This window comes from Peromyscus eremicus, chromosome 22, assembly GCF_949786415.1.
Source record: "Peromyscus eremicus chromosome 22, PerEre_H2_v1, whole genome shotgun sequence".
In the NCBI taxonomy this organism is placed as follows: Eukaryota; Metazoa; Chordata; class Mammalia; order Rodentia; family Cricetidae; genus Peromyscus; species Peromyscus eremicus.
Window position 1 is genome coordinate 19,047,341 of NC_081437.1, and position 14,917 is coordinate 19,062,257.

Below are 14,917 nucleotides of genomic sequence, written 5' to 3' on the forward strand. Positions count from 1 at the left end.
GATTAAAGGCGTACAACCACTGCCCAGGCAGGTAGTGTTTTAAGTCTTAACTCTTGGTAGACTAAAAAAGGATGGATTTAAGTTCTCTAATCAGACAGACCCCAACCCCCAACAGAAACCACTGGGATCTTAACCAAGCAACATTCACAAGCCTTAACACAAAACACCCCAGCAAAAGGGGTTACTAAGACCAGTCACCACAAAGGCCTTTATGGATAGAAAACAACAAATGAAACAAGCTCTGTGGACAGTTACTGTGGTTTCACATGTGTGTTTTGTTATTATATGAGTCTTAAATCTGAAATATGATGTGTTTTCCAGACAATTAACTGAAAAACAAATTCAGTTATTCTGTATCTGAAATAATACATTTTCAGAGAAGCTAAAAATCCATTCAAAAAATTATATAGCATTTTGTATGGACAGGATTAAGAAAAGCAAAAATAAACAAGGGTATTAACTACCATTCACTGCAAAAAACTTATTCCTAAATATCTTAGAATTCCTTGTCATAGATCCTTTACAGGATCCATCAGGGTCATTATAGAATAGGGATATACACAATTTAAAGAAAGATACTTTTAAACAATATTTTGAATTCAAATATTTAAACAATGGTCTGCCTCCATGAGTCCTAGGATTACAAAGCATGCAGTATCACCTGGCCCCAGAGTATATATTTTTACTGTTTGGTTATAGCCATATATAATAATTATCCCAACAACAAAACAAGGCAGAGAAATGCAAGGCAGGTTCCCATCTTGGTATGTAACAGACATGTAGTTAAGAGCTACATGTTTTACAGTACAGGAGCAAGAGACACTAATTACAGTACAGGGACAAGATGCTCAATTAAAGACATCACTTCAACTGGACAGTATGATTTTGGTTCAATAGTGGCAAAATACTCTTTTAACAGAACTACACTGGTTTCCTAGACCCGAATCAGAAAAACCAAAAATGGAGGGAGAACAGAACAGAACAGACCAAACACAGTATTATTTTCTTCTATACAACAGAAAATTGTCAACGAAAATGGACCTTTCCAACTCCCTTTCCTAGTAACAGAGTAACGTGAACCTTCATCTTTAACAACAACAACAACAACAACAAACAGAAACAAAAGGCCTCTCTTCATTGTCCAGGTTGGCTTCAATCATCTTTCTGCTCTGGTCGCCTAAGCAGCGACAGACATATGCTACCATTCCTGATGGCAACTATAGCCTGTTGTGTGTTTACCAAGTAGTCTGCCTCCTAATTCCTTCCAGTGTGTGATCCCTGCCCAGCTGGCAGAGAGGTAGTACACTGGGCCAAAACAGAACCACTCTTTTTGGCGACCAATTCAATGGCATTAATTAACCCTGTAACATCTAAATTGTAGATTCTTTTTTTTTTTTTTTTAAATTGTAGATTCTTGCAAAACAACTGGGTACAAGGATGAGAAAGAACATTCATTGACTTAGAAGTCTACTAACACACACAAAAGCTTCCATCAGTAATATAAATGCCTTAAAAACTATCTTTTAAAGGCCATCTTCAAGGAAAATTGACTCTGTGAAAAGGAAAGAAAGGCTTTCTGGATTTTACATTCTTCATAACAGAACTCATCATCTTCAAGTATAAACTTTGACCAAAAGAGAATTAAAAATATTACTGTTCCATAAGCAATTAGCTTCACTGTAACTCCAACTAATAATGACTGATTTTCTAATTTCTAAGAAAGGTTATGCCATAAATTATAACATGTATCTAAATGACAAAAGTAATGTATACACACACATATTGGACACTAAGATTTACCTGTATAGGTTTATATAAACTTCAAAACTGTATGTATGAAGTTGTTATAACAAAATAACCTAACCACCCAACAATAACTAGGCAAAGTAAAATGCAGTATCTTTAATGTGGAATTAGAAATAAAAACAATGTCACTGGAGTGTATAAAATGACACTTAAAGGTGTCTCTGAATTCAGTGCTGAGGGAAATTAACATCCTTTGTACAACTGACACACTGTGGTACAGTTAGTAAAACCCATTATCTATATCTACATTACTCAAGGGGACAAATAATAAACTATTGTGATAAAAGGACATAGGTATAAGATTGGACGGATACATGTTCTTTATGTTGATATATTGCTTGTCTGAATTTATGTGTGTATATATGCCTGTATAAATGGTAAATGTCAATAAAGAAGAAAAGCTAAAAACATTTACAGAACTATTTTCAAAATGTTTAAAAGCAAAGTCAAGAGAAACAAACATGGTGTTGTACCTTAAGCGGTTGGTGTAGGTATCAACACAGGTCTTCATTTTGGCCAATAATGTACCAACAGAAGTCTGACATTCTGACTGTTCTTCTTCTTCTTCACCATTCTCTGTAGAAAGAGGCAACAACAGCGGCACCATAGATGTGCAAGAAGCAATGGCCCGGAGCAACTCTAGCAGAGCCCGGTAGAGTGGCACATGTCTTGCCATGTCCAGAACTAAGGAAGAAAAGGGAGAAAACATACAGTGAGAACACAGGGTTAACGGTTGGTGACTGGACTAGCAACACATGTTTATGAGGCACCACTGCACTTCTAGAAAACAAGGAAGATATAGAGTAGGGTGGAACAAGCATGGTGGTAATTACTATTTTGTTATGTTACATATAAATTGTAGTGGGAGCTGTTTAAGCCATGCTGGGCGGTGGTGGCACCCACCTTTAATCTCAGCACTTGGGAGGCAGAGCCAGGCAGATCTCTGTGAGTTCCAGGCCAGCCTGGTCTACAGAGTAAGATCCAGGACAGGCACCATAGGGAAACCCTGTCTCGAAAAAAACAAAACAAAAATTGTAGCGGGAGCTGTTTGAGCCATGCCCTGAAGCACTGCCCCTAGTGAGGTAGCAGGTAACTGTTACACCTGCCTCTGACCTTGAGGTACATGCTCCTGGGGTGTGGCCACTCAAAGACCATTAAGACCTGGGATGCACCTATGCAGCTCTCTCTTCCATACCTTGTGGTTTTGGTTGCTGGGATGCACCAGGGCAGAGCTTGCCAAAGAACAGCATTGGACCATGCCTCATCCTTCCTTCACCAAATTCCTTTATTCTCTCTTATTAGTTAATTCCCAAATAAATTCCTTTGATCATTAAGCAGACTCCATGGATTGCTAGCAATATTATCCTATTTTCTGCCACCCAACGTGGGGCATTGTCAGTCTTAATTTGTACAGATATTCCCATGATGGCCGTTAACTTCTACTGGTGCGTAATCACAGAACCAGCCTTTTCAGAACTCCTAAGAGTTGCCCATTGAAATGCTGAATAAGTGTCAATGGTATGGTGTACATATTTTAATTTTCCAAATTCTGCGAAATGAAACATATCCATCAGGTACATGGGGTAGGAATCGAACCCAGGTCTCCTGTGTGGCAGGCAAAAATTCTACCACTTAAGTAGCCCAACTAATACGTTATAGTAGTACAGCATGAGAACAATTACATTGTTTAAGTTGAAACAATAAAGTCATCTCATAGTATGTACGTAACTATCACAAGACTATAACTTATTGAAAGTCTTTCGGCAAATTAACATTCTAGTTAGCAAAAAAACGTATTTTTAATTACTAGCTACAAATCAAATGATTTTTTTCTTTTATATTTCTTTGTGTTTCTTTTGTTTTGTTTTATTTGTTTGTTTTCAAGACAGGGTTTCTTTGTGTAACCCTGGCTGTCCTAGAACTTGTTCCATAGATCAGGTTGGCCTCAAATTTACAGAGCTCTGCATGTCTCTGCCTCCCAAGTGCTGGGATTAAAGGTGTGTGCCACCACTGCCCAGGAAACTTCTTTCTTAAAAATCTGAAGTACTAAGGAATAGATTTTTTTACTTCTAAGACTTCTTGTAAGTTATTAAATAGGAGTGGCCTATTTTGGCTGGAATTCACTTCTATGCCTCATGTGAGGTAACTTTTTTCCAACACTAATTACTGAACAGCCATTCTATAAGCATTTTTAAAAACAGGATGCTAGTCAAGCTGAGAACACAGCAGTGACAAAAACAGAAAGTTCCTAACCTCACAGTTCTACACAGAGAGAAACCAGTCACATGTTTTGAGACACTGGTAAGTATTCTGAATCTTATACAAAAAATTAAAACACAACAGAGAACCAACAGAAGAAAATCATATGGGGAACTGTCTCAAGAGTCCACACTGGGCATGAGCATAGGAGGATGAGGCATCATTTAGAATCCTGGTCTTTCTGGGGCAATTACTATAGGGGATAAAGGGCTGGATCATGTCAGTTCTGATGCGGTGATGATAGGGAAGGCTACTTAGAATGATGCTTAATTCGATGGATACTTAGAATGATGCTTAATTCGATGGATAGTTCATTTCCAGGTCAGCTGTGGTAGTTTGAAAGTAATTCACCCCATAAGCTCATTGGGGGCGGCACTATTAGGAGGTGTGGTTTTGTTGGAGTAGATGTGGCCTTGTTGGACGAAGTGTGTCACTGTGGGGGCAGGCTTTGAGGTCTCCTATGCTCAAGATACACTCAGTGTCTAACACCAGTTCTTGTTACCTGCAGGTCAAGATGTAGGACTCTCAGCTTCCTCTCCAGCACCATGCCTGCCGGCACATACCATGATGATAATGGACTAAACCTCTGAAAATGTAAGCCACCCTAATTAAATGTTTTTCCTTTATAAGGGTTGCTATGGTCATGGTGTCTCTTCACAGCAATAGAAACCCTAATTAAGACATCAGGGAACCCGCTTTTCTAGAGCCACTGAGATGACTCAGTGGGTAATGGCACTTGCTGACGATGAAAACCCAAGTTTGATATCCAGAACTGATGCAATTGTGGAAGGAAAACCTACTCCATAAAGCTATCCTTTGACCTCCACACATATGCTATGGTATGAACGCACAAGCATACACCACACACATACACACAATGAGGGAGAGGAAGGGGGAGAGGGGAGGGGAAGTGAAAGGGGGAGAAGGAAGGAGGGGGGGGAGAGACAGAGACTATAAATTAAAATTAATGGATAATGGAATGTAGTGGTATATACCAGCACTGGAGATGGAGGTAGGAGGACTGAATGTTCAAAGTCTTCCTCAAGCTCTAGGGGAGCTCAAGGCCAGCTAGATTACAGCAGATACTGCTGTTAGAGGAGGGAAAAAGCAATGGGGAAATGTGCCATCATTTTACACCCACCAATGATGAGAAGTAGGAAAATTTGACTGTCACTGTTTACTTACCTGAACATTTGCCCTTTATCCCAGACATATATGAAAAGACAAATATCCTGATTTTTTGAAAACTGATACTCTATTACAAAAATAGAATTTGTAGTGGATGTGGATGTGAATACTAGGGACAAAAGGCTTAAGCAGGAATGGAAGTGAGGAAATGAGAAAGGGGTATATAGTGGGTTAACAAAAAACTAAAGATGTATGAAAAAGCCTTATGGAAACACACTATTTTGCAAGTTGATTTTTAAAAATATAATGATAATAGTTTATAAAGGGGAGTGTTTGAACATAGTACCCTACATGGGTAAACAATGCTTCACCAAGTAGACATGAATTATTAAATGAAAGCCCCCAGTGACAGGCATAGATACCTCTTTGCAAGTTACTTGTCAGGGAGACCTCACAGCCTGACCCCTCAAAACAACAAAGGCTATTTTCTTGGTTGCCCACCATAGCTACTGATGAAGACACAACAAAATTTGGTTGCTTGGTATATAGAAATCAATCTGGAAACAACCTGAAAACTTCCTTCCAGGTGGCTAGCTTTCATAGAGCTAAAGGGCACTATGCAGGTGACTATGTAAGAAAAGCCATCGATGCACTTAACAAGCAGTAGACCCTGATGTGCCAGGCAAGACATGCCTATGGCTGCAATAGTGGCATGATGACTAGGGGGTAACCAACTAGTTTTTAACTGGACTTGAGGCCTGTGTCCACAGGGAGGAATTCATCCTGGGTACTTTAAACTTAGTCAAAATCTAGGAGAGGGGAAGCTACAGGCCCTGAGGGGTAAAAGGGACCTACATTATTTTGCTAACTCAACATATTATCAAACTATCTCATAAAACTTTATGTTTTTATCCATAGATTAGTGATGCTCTCCATCTTGATCAGAGAAGCTTCTTCTCGTGGTGGACAGCAGTCAATGTAAAGATTCATAAGTGGCCAAAGTGCTAAGAATAAATGATTGTTCTAAATGGAACATTGTTATGAACTCTCCCAAAGCTTAGGAAACATCATGAAAGGGGGGAAAGGGAGAATATAAGAGCCAGAAGATGGGGAGAACTATATAAGCTATCTTTTTGAGATGATGTGGTCATTATCTCAGGAATTCACAACAGGTATGGTTCCCTATACAAGATAATCATTCAACATTCCAGGACTTATACGGGAGGGGTCGATGAGACTTCACCCCATTGAGGAACTAATGGCTACTGTTGGCTGCTGGGGAGAGGAATTAATTTTTCTTTGAGTGTGTAACTACTGTTTTTCTCATACTTTCTACCCAAACCCATAACCCTAGTCTAATCAGGATAAAAGAATCCTCCAAATTGGAAAGTCTTGGAAGAAACTAACCAGTTTTCTTGGCAAGTGAGAGGATCACAATAAACGAAAGAATACTAAGACATCACAAGGAGATAGACACTGGAGAGACGTAGATTGGATATCAAGACAGAAATCAGACATGAAAAAAAAAGATGAGATAGAAGTAGTCTATAGGCCGGGCGGTGGTGGCGCACGCCTTTAATCCCAGCACTCGGGAGGCAGAGCCAGGCGGATCTCTGTGAGTTCGAGGCCAGCCTGGACGACCAAGTGAGTTCCAGGAAAGGCGCAAAGCTACACAGAGAAACCCTGTCTCAAAAAACCGGAGGGGGAAAAAAAAAAAAAAGTAGTCTATAGGTTAACCACTGAACTAATGTCAAATTGTTCATTTTGGTAACTTGATATAGCTATGAAAGATGGCAGCATTCCTGGAAAGATAGTTGATGGGGTAAGACTAAATTGCCTGCCTTACAAACCTTTTATCATAAGTTAATTCTTAATTCTCAAAATCTCCTTTTATACTTCATTATCTGTGACATGGATGTGTAGTTGAGGGTTAGGCTCAAACTTAGTAAAAACCTCATGCACAAAGCCTGGATGGTTGCACATCCTGCTGTCCCAGAATGAAGGAGGCTAAGACGAGGGAGCATGAATCTGAGACTAGCTGACCTACAGAGTGAGATCCTATACAAAAAATAAGTTAAAAGTCCTTAATGAAAGAACGACCTCACAAATGGATTATCTCTGCAACTTTTCACATGAGATTATCTCATACTCTGTGGCTCCTTGGAAGAGACTCTCTTCTCAGTTTCTCAGCCACAAACATAAATATCTCTTAGAATAGCCCTAATTTCTCTTTCAACTCGAAAAAGGCTCAGAGGTTAAGAGCACTGACTGTTCTTCCAGAGGTCCTGAGTCAATTCCCAGCAACCACATGGTGGCTCACAACCATCTGTAATGAGATCTGGTGCCCTCTTCTGACCTGCAGTCACCTATTCTGCATATATAATTAATAAATAAATAAATATTTTTTTTTTTTAAAAAAAGAAGCCGGGCAGTGGTGGCACATGCCTTTAATCCCAGCACTCGGGAGGCAGAGCCAGGCAGATCTCTGTGAGTTCGAGGCCAGCCTGGTCGCCAAGGAGAGTTCCAGGAAAGGCTCAAAGCTACACAAAGAAACCCTGTCTCGAAAAACCAAAACCAAAACAAAAATAAATAAATAAAAATAAAAAATTTAAAAAAAAATACTGAAGCTAACATAAACATATTCTTCATACAAGACTCTCCTATCTACCTAAGAAATTTCTAGAAAAAAATAACTACTTTTTCTCTTCATTGGATTTGTTTGTTTGTTTGTTTGTTTTTGAGACAGGATTTCTTTGTGTAGTCTTTCTGGATGTCCTGGAACTAGCTCTATAGATCAAGCTGGCCTGCCTCTGCTTGGATCAAAGTGCTGGGATTAAAGGTGTACACCACCACCACGGATTATATTATAATATTATAATATAATTCGTTGAATTTTTAATCATCCCTTTTTACCCAGCATATGGTACTCCTACTTTTACTATGTACAGTATTGTAATTCAATGAGTACATACAATATATGGTGATAAAAATAGAGGTGATTAGCACTTCCTTCTCTTTAAAAAACAACATTTATTCATTTATTAGGGGAGAGGAGAAGCACAAGCTTGGAGGTCAGAGAGCAACATATAGAAGTCAGTTTTCTTCCACCTGTAGGTTCAAAGGATTGCATTTGGGTCTTCCGGCATGGCAGCATGTATCATTACCCACTGAACCATCTCACTGCTGAATAATTAGCATTCATATTTCCAAAAAATGAATTACCTATACATGTTGGGATCCTTCAAATTCTCCTGTCTAGTTTGAAATTCCTAATTTAACTGGTGCAGACTAGACTGGCTGAGTATACAGACACTACAACTCTCCCAGACCAAATCCACAGAAAAAGATATCAGATCCATAGAGACTAGAATAACAGATGGTTCTGAGTAGCCATAAGGGTGCTGGGAATCAAACCCATGTCTTCTGAAAAAGCTGATAGTACTTTTAACCACTGAGCCATCTCTCTAGCACTAAATGTTCAACGTTTTCAACATACACGAATGAAAACATGTAGTATGTGTTTTCATGTTCTTGTCTATTTAAGTTTACAAAAGTGTTCTCTAGTTTCACCATATGGCAAATGACAGGATTTCATCTTTCTTGTGGCTGAATGATACTCCATTATGCATATGCCACTTAAAAAAATCCATTCATAGCCGGGTGGTGGTGGTGGTGCAGGCTTTTAATCCCTGAGGCAGAGGCAGGCGGACCTCTGTGAGTTCGAGGCCAGCTTAGGCTACAGAATGAGTTCCAGGAAAGGTGCCAGGGCTACACAGAGAACACTGTCTTGAAAAACAAAAAACAAAAAACAAAAAACAAAAACAAAAAAAAAAAAAAAAAAAATCTGTTCATTAATCAACAAAAATTGTGGATGATAAAGCTGTATCCTGACTATTATAAATAAATAGTGCTTTAAAAAAAAAAGCACACAGATCTTTTTGATCTTACTATTTTATTTCCTTTTCATGGACATACATACACTCAATAGTGAGATTTCTAGATGATGTAGTAATTCCTTATAAAACTTTTTAAAGATTTATCTGATTTTGCATGTATGTTTTGTATGTATGCATGTATGTGTACCATGTGTATGCCTGATGCATTTGGAGGACCAAAGAGAGTGTCAGATACCCTAGAATTGGGAGTTACAGGTAGCTGTGGGCCTCCATGTGGGTACCGGGACTCGAATGCCTTGCAAGAGCAACAAATGTTTTTAAATGCGGACACTGCAGAGCCATTCCCTTCATATATAAGAAGTCTACATAATGACAGTACTATATATCAAACTAAAAGGCCTATGGCTAGCAAAATAAACTACCAAAAAGTCAAGAGACAAATTATAGAAAGTGAGATTTTTGCAAACCATTAATACCTGTAATGCTTAAACTCAATGGCAACAAAAATCCACATAATTCCATTTAAAAAAAAAAAATCTGAACAGACATTTCTTAAAAGGAGATATAAAAGGCCAGTAAGTATATTTAAAACTCAGTACCAAACCATATTCTGAGCATAAATAAATAACCTGGTCACCATGGAAACACAAATAAAACCAGAACGAGCTATCATCTCACCTCAGTGATATTTGCTAAACATGGTGACTTAAATTTGCTGCTGAGATTTACAGAAACCAAACACTTAAAACATGTTTCCACAAACACATGATAAAAATAAATTTTCCTTTATACTCACTTCAGGTCTATTTAAAAACAAAACAAGACAAAACAAAAACCAAAACTAATTAAAGAGCTTTAGTAGGAAAACAATTTACTAAGCATTCCCACTAAACAAGAATTTAACTGAGTAACACTAAATCTGCATAAATTTCCATGTTTTTTAAAAGCCATTTACTAACCTTAAGTTTCTTAAATAAAAGTTAAAGTCTAAAATTAAACTGGATAAACAATAGCATATCCAGTATTACAAGTAAAAGGAACTGAGAGAATTATCTAATGATTACAATACAAGTTTAACAGTGGCTACGTCTAATAACAAGATCTCAGCTTTTCTTCTGACACAAGGTTAATACCAAGAATATACAGAGAACTGTTAAAACTAAACTCCAAAAAGTCAAAGAATCCAGCCAATGGATGGACAACTGAACCGAACCAATACTTCCAAACAAGAGGCACAAATGGCCAACAAATACAGAGTCAAAAGACTGCAAAGGGAGATGGCTCAAGGATAAGGTCCTGAAGACCTGAGCTGGATATCTGGGACCTACATGGTGGAAAGAACTGACTCCATATCTGACTTAATAGTACACCTTGGCATATATGTGCATTTGTGCACACATGCACACACACATGCACAAGTTAACAATTTTTTTTTTAAGTAGAGGAAAAAAAGATGGAGAGGTAGAAGACTACTTGGGAAGAATTGGGAACAGTGAGGGAGATAGAAGGAGACAAAAGAGAGAGGAGAACAATACGAAAGCTCATTATATTCATGTATGTCACATTGAAGCCCATTATAAAACAATCCTTAATCAGTTGAATACTGGCAAAGAAAGTGTCCATGGTATTTTTTATCTAACTTCAAAAACTTTATGCCCTTATTAGCAAGTATCATGGACTTAACTTTTCATTAACTTATTTTCAAGTTCTCATGTATGTAATTTTATACCTTCCTGAAAGTAGAACAAACACACAGAATCCCACCGTATTTACATCAGAATATCATCATGAAGATTATCAATCTGTCATATATGGTGACTTACCAGAGTCATTTCGCAGGTAGGAGGACATGGCGGGGATGAGGCAGGACTGACTGAGAAGCTCCAGAAGCACAGAGGGCAGAGCGCTGCTGTTCTGTCCTCGGCTCTCATGAGACGACTGGGCTTCGCCATTTACAGCACCACTCATGGGGTTTATGTAACTTGCAAGAACCTAAAATATTGAAAGTATATTGGAGTTCAGCTTCATATACTTCAATGATGTACTTCATAATTAGGAACCTGATCTTAGCACACTTAAGACATGTATTTTCTACTTAACCAATGTCGGATACTCTTATGTCTGAAAATAGATTTTTTTTTCTTCATACAATATATTCTGATTGTGTACTTTTTATTTTGGGGACAGCTTTTCCATATGTGGCCCTGGCAATCCTCAAAATTGGGTTTTCCAAAAGGGTGCCCTTGGATTTTTCAGTGAGCCTGATGCCTCTCAACTTTTGAGTTTGGGATTACAGGCTTGAGACATCCAACCTGGCTAAGAAAGGACACTTCAGATTAACTTATCAGAAGAGAAGGGTCTGTTCTGCTGAGTATTGCTTAAACAGGGCAGGTGCTTGAGGTGACTACAAGAGAAGCAACCCGCTTAAGGACAGACACACACTGATGCTAGTGACTAGTGACTACAGCATTGCCAGCAACTCAAGCATTTCTTTCCCTTTGTGAGGCGCTCAAGGAGTTCTGGCCTCTACTTTGCTATGTAGCTGAGAACAAACTTAAACTTCTAATCTTCCTGCCTCCACTTCCTTTGGGCTGGGATTCGAAGCATCTACTACCATTCTTAATTTTATGTAGTACTAAGGATTGGATCAAGGGGTTCCATGAATACTGGGCAAACACTACACTGAGTTACACCCCTAGTCCTCATTGTTGAGTTTCACTGGATGGATTCAGTTCGAGAGTGCTGGAATCTTAGAATTCTGTACTAGAATGAGCATACCATCCTAGTACTGTGGAAAATAACACTTCAAAACGGCACCAATTTAGGTTAGTTGCTTCGTTTCTATGATATAGACATTCTCTCCTATTTTCAACTTGCTTGATTCTGGAAATAGTATAGAGTAATTTCAAAAAGAGAACTAAAGTGAGCTACAGGTACAGTTCAGTGGCTAGGCATATGCTTAATAGGTGTGAGTGAGTCTTGGGTTCAGTCCTAGCACAGAATGAAACATAGAGGCTAATTTCTAACATAGGAGGGCAGAGGGTCTATGTTAAGACAAAGGATGACTAGCAGGTAAACACCACTGTGAAGACACAGGGTAATTGTATCCTCTCAGGTGAGAAGCTTTGAGAGGGAAGGTATTAAGAATACAACCAAGGAAGACCACTCTTTAACCCCACGCTTTTACAATGTATTTGGAGAAGAAAACAAAAGTGAGCACGAAGTAGGTAAGAATGCTTGCGAATACCAGTCATGACTGCACTCCAAAGATGAAGAAGGGAAGATTGGGAGTTCAAGGCCAGCCTAGACTACATGAAACATCAAAGAAAAATATATATACTTGAGAATGAATTAGTAAGTCATCACTATTTAAAAGACAGACCAAATAAAAAAAGTAATTTAATGATTATCATTAACAATAACAAATTCACAAACACACCTGCAGAAGACAGGTCACATGCTCCTCTTCTAGCCTCTGTTTGGTTAAGGCTTGTTCCACATCCCATCCTGATGCTGTGGAACCCGTGCCAAAGCCAGTCCCTTTGGCCCAATACAGCTGCTGTTCTTCTGTTGACGTAGGGTTATGAGAATTTGACACCTGTGGCTTTTAAGAAAAAGAATATTACTAGTGCTTGGAATATTACCACTGTACTGTCCAACAGATTAACAACATAAAAACCAATTTGGCCATTCATCAAAAAATTGAAAACTAATTACTGTAATATTCCTAGGCATACACCCCAATGGAATGAGAACTGGTGTTAAAATAAGCATTTGTGCAAACAAGTTCACAGCAGCACTGTTCACACAATCCAAAGATGGAAAGATTCCAAATGCCTACCAAGAAATTAATGTATGAACAAATGCAAGGGAATACTATTTATCTGCAAAAAGATATACTAACACCTGCTACATGAATAAACTTTGAAAATATTAAATGCTAAGTGAAAGAAAACCAAAAATAGAGAGACAGAGGATTAGGAAAAGAAGCAGGCTCGGAGAATCAACGACTCGAAACCGAACAGAAAACGCAGAAAGGGGAAGGGTTGTAAGTCAGACCATTTTAGGATTCCAGTTTAAAACTACCTCAGGAGATTTCATTAAAACACTAAAGTGATATTATCAATCAAGAGAGGCAGACTACCTCTACTTCTAAAAGGAACACATCTCAATTTTTTTGTTGTTCAAATTTGTGACTAGAACATGTAGTAATAATTAAGGAGACTCCATCTCAGAAAGGGAAAAAAAAATCCCATGTGCTCTCCTCCCTACAGATTCTGTTTATAATTTATATATTTATGTAAATAAGTAGATGTTTGGCTATAGTGTGAGACTTATAAAGTGGACAAGAAAAAGTAGTATTAGGTGTTGAGGAAGGATGGAATGTAGGTAACAGACACAGGAATCATGAAAGAAGGTATAAAGTTAACACTTTTTCTAGTTTTAATCCTGTCATGAATTTTTCCTGTCTGTCCCGTGTGTCATCCCCCCATCTCCCTCCCTCCCTCCCTCCTCCCTCCCTCTCTCTCTCTCTCTCTCTCTCTCTCTCTCTCTCTCTCTCTCTCTCTCTCTCTCTCTCTCTCGTGTGAGTGTGTGTGTGTGGGGGGGGGTGGATAAGTGCATAAAAAAAGCTCCATGGCTCAGACTGGCCATTCTAACAAAATACAAGTTCTCAGAATAGATGTACAGAGTTTAGATTGGGCAAGTATTTGTCTGAATAGCTACATTAACCAAGCTGTGTAATTTTCTTATTTGTGAGTTCATTACAATAAATTGATTTTTTTTTTTGGGGGGGGAGACTTACTATAATATATAACTTACAACTCAATAATAAGATTCTCTAAAGTTAAAAAGAAAAGGAAAAGGACATCAATATATCCTGATAAGTGGGAAAGCTCCAACTATCTATTTCTTTATTTTTGGTTTTTCGAGACAGGGTTTCTCCATCTTGGCTGTCCTGGATCTCGCACTATAGACCAGGCTGGCCTTGAACTCAAGAGATCCACCTGCCTCTGTCTCCTGAGTGCTGGGATTAAAGGTGTGTGCCATCACTGCCTGGTTACTACCCATCTCTTAATGGTAGGTTAATCTGATTTTTCTGAGGAGGCTATCAGAGTATCCCATAGTAATCATAAAATGGAACTCCAAATTCTGAAATGTCATTTCATACTCTCATCAATTAAGTTTAGTTTTTCATAACTTAAAGTAGCAGGTCTAAACCTCTGTGGAGGTCAAACACCCTTTCACAGGGGTTGCCTAAAACCATAGGAAAAAAAGAGATATCTATATTACAATTCATAACAGGAGGAAGATTACAAGCTGAGAACTACTGGCTAAAAGAATTTGAATAAAACCTACCTCAGTTTGGTTAAGGCTAGAGTTTGGAACTCGTGGAGCATGATGGCTCAGAGCTGAGAGACAGACAAGAATTAGGTGCAATGCTCCAATTTCCAGTGCCATCCGCCGCAGAAGTACACCATCATCGGTTGTCAAGGGAGTAGCACTGAACAAGCTGCGAAGAACGTGGAAAGGAAGAGTTGGAAGCACATTGGCGGATGGAGACTGCAGAATGTGGCCTGTGAAAGAGAAGACTAGAATTAAAAACACTTCACAGGGCAGTGCACGCCTTTAATCCCAGTATTTGGGAGGCAAAAGCAGGCAGATCTTTGTGGGTTTAAGGCCAGCCTGGTCTACAGAGCAAGTTCTGGGACAGCCAGGACTATACAGAGAAATCCTGCCTCAAAAAAACAAAAACAAAACACAACTTGAAAATAATAAGTAAGCCGGGCGGTGGTGGCGCACGCCTTTAATCCCAGCACTCGGGAGGC

At 38.7% G+C, this 14,917-nt stretch overlaps 1 protein-coding gene across 5 annotated transcripts in view; it reads right to left on the reverse strand.

Moving 5' to 3' along the window:
- Birc6 (baculoviral IAP repeat containing 6) overlaps positions 1 to 14,917 on the reverse strand; it is a 183,650-nt gene that overhangs the window by 34,574 nt on the left and 134,159 nt on the right. For all 5 annotated transcript variants that reach the window (XR_009375738.1, XM_059248553.1, XM_059248552.1 and 2 more), the window contains exons 62-65: positions 14,448 to 14,665; positions 12,529 to 12,693; positions 10,913 to 11,081; positions 2,280 to 2,490 (exon numbers count right to left, since the gene is read on the reverse strand). Coding sequence is in view for 4 of the 5 variants with exons in the window: in XM_059248553.1 (XP_059104536.1) it covers positions 2,280 to 2,490; positions 10,913 to 11,081; positions 12,529 to 12,693; positions 14,448 to 14,665 (763 nt within the window). In the remaining variant the exon portion in view is untranslated. The remainder of the gene's footprint in view (positions 1 to 2,279; positions 2,491 to 10,912; positions 11,082 to 12,528; positions 12,694 to 14,447; positions 14,666 to 14,917) is intronic.